At 45.8% G+C, this 3,428-nt stretch overlaps 1 protein-coding gene across 1 annotated transcript; it reads left to right on the forward strand.

The window, feature by feature from the left end:
* The first annotated feature begins 584 nt into the window (after nucleotides 1-584).
* Nucleotides 585-1,559, forward strand: LOC119002647 (olfactory receptor 51D1). Its single transcript, XM_037068657.1, has one exon. The coding sequence runs from the start codon at nucleotides 585-587 to the stop codon at nucleotides 1,557-1,559; it is 975 nt and encodes a 324-aa protein (XP_036924552.1).
* Nucleotides 1,560-3,428: the final 1,869 nt, after the last annotated feature.

Consider the following 3,428-nt stretch of genomic DNA (forward strand, 5'->3'; position numbering starts at 1 on the left):
CTCTGGTCCTGGAGTAGGACCCTAGGGATAGTGTTCTCAGTAACTGCTTCCGATGAATCTGTCAGGGAATATGTCTGAGAAAGGCTGCTCAGGCCTAGACACAAACTTGTCTCTTGAAATCCAGTCCCAGACTGAACCCCTGATTACTGCCCTAAATCAGATCAGAGTGGTCTTAAAGGTAACCACAGACTGAGCCTTGAACTCTGGATCCAAACCAACCCTAACCCTACATGCACAAGAAGAGCCAGGGTCCATGTGGGAGGTTCTGTGCAAGCTCGTCTACTCTGTTGGGGAAGTGGCCAAGAGCATTCCCCTGGCCAGCTACATCTGCTCTAGAAATGAAGAGCTGTTGAACGTGTTTTCTGAGTGGGTTGTCACATGTTGAGATTAATGGGACCTCCGAGGAGGTATGCACAAGGAGACTTAGAGTAGAGAGAAGCTGGAGTTCAGAATTACTAGAAATACTCAGTCTTTCTCTTTGCTACTGTCACTACTTCAGTGCCCTTTCCTTATGTCCTTTTTCTCTTCTGAGCCACTAATTAAATGATGTTTCCCCTTTTCCCTTTCTTAGACCTTGAACTTCGATGCAAAAGCCTCAGCTATTGGGTTCTGTCATGGCCACTCCAAATGGAACTGTGGTCCACCCAGCATACTTCCTGCTAGTGGGTATCCCCGGACTGGGACCTAACATTCACTTTTGGCTGGCTTTCCCTCTGTGCTTTATGTATGCTTTGGCCACCCTGGGCAACCTGGCCATTGTCCTCATCATCCGCATAGAAAGGCGCTTGCATGAGCCCATGTATCTCTTCCTGGCCATGCTTTCCACCATTGACCTAGTCCTGTCCTCTGTCACCATGCCCAAGATGGCCAGCCTCTTCCTGACAGGCATCCAGGAAATTGAATTCAATGTTTGTCTGGCCCAGATGTTCCTTATCCATGCTCTGTCAGCCATGGAATCGGCTGTCCTGCTGGGAATGGCTTTTGACCGCTTTGTGGCCATCTGCCACCCGCTGCGGCATGCTTCTGTGCTCACAGGGCCTAATGTTGCCAAGATTGGATTAGCTGCCCTGACCAGGGGATTTGTATTCTTCTTCCCACTGCCTTTCATCCTGAAGCGATTGTCATACTGCCAAACACATACTGTCACACATTCCTTCTGTTTGCACCAAGACATCATGAAACTGTCCTGTACTGACACCACAGTCAATGTAGTGTACGGACTCTTCATCATCCTCTCAGTAATGGGTGTGGATTCCCTCTGCATTGGCTTCTCCTACATCCTCATCTTGAGAGCTGTGTTGGAGCTGTCCTCTCGGGCTGCAGCAGTCAAGGCTTTCAACACCTGCGTGTCCCATCTCTGTGCCGTGTTGGTCTTTTATGTGCCCCTCATTGGGCTCTCAGTGGTGCACAGGGTGGGTGGCCCTACTTCCCTGCTCCATGTGATGATGGCTAATATCTACCTACTACTACCACCCGTGGTCAACCCCATTGTCTACGGAGCCAAGACCAAGGAGATTCGCTCACGGGTCCTCCATATGTTCTCACAGGATGGCAGGTGAGCAGGATAACCTCCCTAGTATCCTCAGTTTCTACCAAATGTGGGAGGACAGGATCCTGTTCACTTTCCTGGTGGTTGGAGCATCAAACCTATTAGGCTGTCATAACGTTGTCGAAAGATCTCTTAAAGAGATTTCTGGTTCCAGGAATGTGCCAATGCAGAAGAAATTATGACCCAGTCTGGACAAGTCATCCTGGAGAACGATCGCCCTAGTGTCTCTGCTCTGGTGGTCTTGCCTTATTTCCCTCTTCCAACTAGAAAACACATACAGTTTTGACATGATAAGGCTGTTTATGCCACAGCTCATGATTAAGTCCTGTGTTGATGTATGATTTTAATTATTCTTGCTCCCATAAATCTATGTCAGTGAAGCTGTGTGGGCCTTAAAGATTCTTTCTTAGGCCCTGAGGTAGCTGCACAGTTATTTTTTGTGGGGGATGATAGTAATTGAAGAGAAGGGAGGGAGACAGTAACAGGAGAGGAGTCAGTTCTCATGAAATGTGTACATTTCTGTATGCGTGTGGGAGTATTTATGTGGAAACTGCCAATGTTCATCTAGGTGGCCCTACTGGAGACTGCTTCTCACAAGAGTACTACGCATTCTGATTGTGGCCGTGAGTGTGTAGGTGTATTTATGTGAGCACAAGTGATTTTCATTGTGTGTGTGTACAAAGCAAATGTACCAGTTGTGCATTTGTGTCTTGGTGAATGTGGTAGGTGTGTCTTGACATATATGTTTCTTGGATAATGGATCTGATTGCCAATTGGTTGTGTTTCTGTGGACTGTGTTAGTTGGCATGTGATATGCATCTACTGAGAATGTTGGACAGTACCTTTGTAAGTGTCTGATAAAAATGTTGCCTCTATTTTTATTCATAGCTGAAATATGGAAAGTGCAAAATACAAAATATTACACATTTGTAACAATTTATATAGAATATCTAATATGTATGAGTATGTGGAATGTGTGGAATTTGGATGGCTATAGCTTTCAGCATGTGTGGTCTTTGTGTTTGGGCATATGTCTGTTGTGCATAGTATTTGTGGTATGAAATCATTTTGTGTGATACAAGTGTCTTCAGTCATACACAGATGGAATTGAATGTCTGAAGGACATGTGTGTATGTGGGTATGTGTGTGTATGCAGTGTTTGTGAATATTGCATGTTAGGGCATATGTCTGGTGCATGTGTTTTAGGGCATATTTTCTTTGTGTGGTAGCTGATGATTATATGGCTCAAGAGTGAAGACAGCATCTGTGTTCCTGGGCACTGACTATAGAATTGGGCCTCTATGTATTAGGGTAGAGGTAGGAAATTAAGGTGGTCCTGGTTGTGGAAGTAATTTCCAAATCTGAGAGGCACCTCTGGGGCCCAGTTCTTGGACGGGGCTCCATATGGGTATGGCTCAGCCTCTGGGAGTGATTGGAAAGCAGAGTGCTTCCTTTTTACGTCTTCTCCGAGGCCAGATCACACCTCCTTTATCCTGACCAGAGCACTATAGGTGCTCCTGTCACCTCTTCCCATCTTTCCTCCCATACTCCTCACCCATCCTGAGGTATTGATCTTCCTAAATCTCTGGCCTCCTGTGTCACTATCAGGTTCCAGTATCTTCTTTCTCCTCTCCCTTCCCTTTCTTTCTGGTGTACCAAACATGTTTAAATGTGCTTGGTTGCAGGGAATTTCTCTTAATCCCTTTGGGGAAGCAGTGAACAAGGAAGAGGAGTGGGGCAGGGAACCAATATGAGACACTGCAAAGGCTCTGGCATCTTCTGTGAGTCTCTCGCTGTAGGTGTAACCACATAACTTCCAGCTCATGGAATCTGTTACATCAACAATGTTCACATTGATAGAAAAATAAAACATAAAAAT

The sequence above is a fragment of the Sturnira hondurensis genome, unplaced genomic scaffold, assembly GCF_014824575.4.
Source record: "Sturnira hondurensis isolate 20B ecotype Veracruz unplaced genomic scaffold, ASM1482457v3 Scaffold0017746, whole genome shotgun sequence".
Classification (NCBI taxonomy): Eukaryota; Metazoa; Chordata; class Mammalia; order Chiroptera; family Phyllostomidae; genus Sturnira; species Sturnira hondurensis.

What these genes read in the sequence shown, in the direction of transcription:
- LOC119002647 (XM_037068657.1), top strand. Translation starts at nt 585, where the DNA reads ATGCAAAAGCCTCAGCTATTGGGTTCTGTCATGGCCACTCCAAATGGA.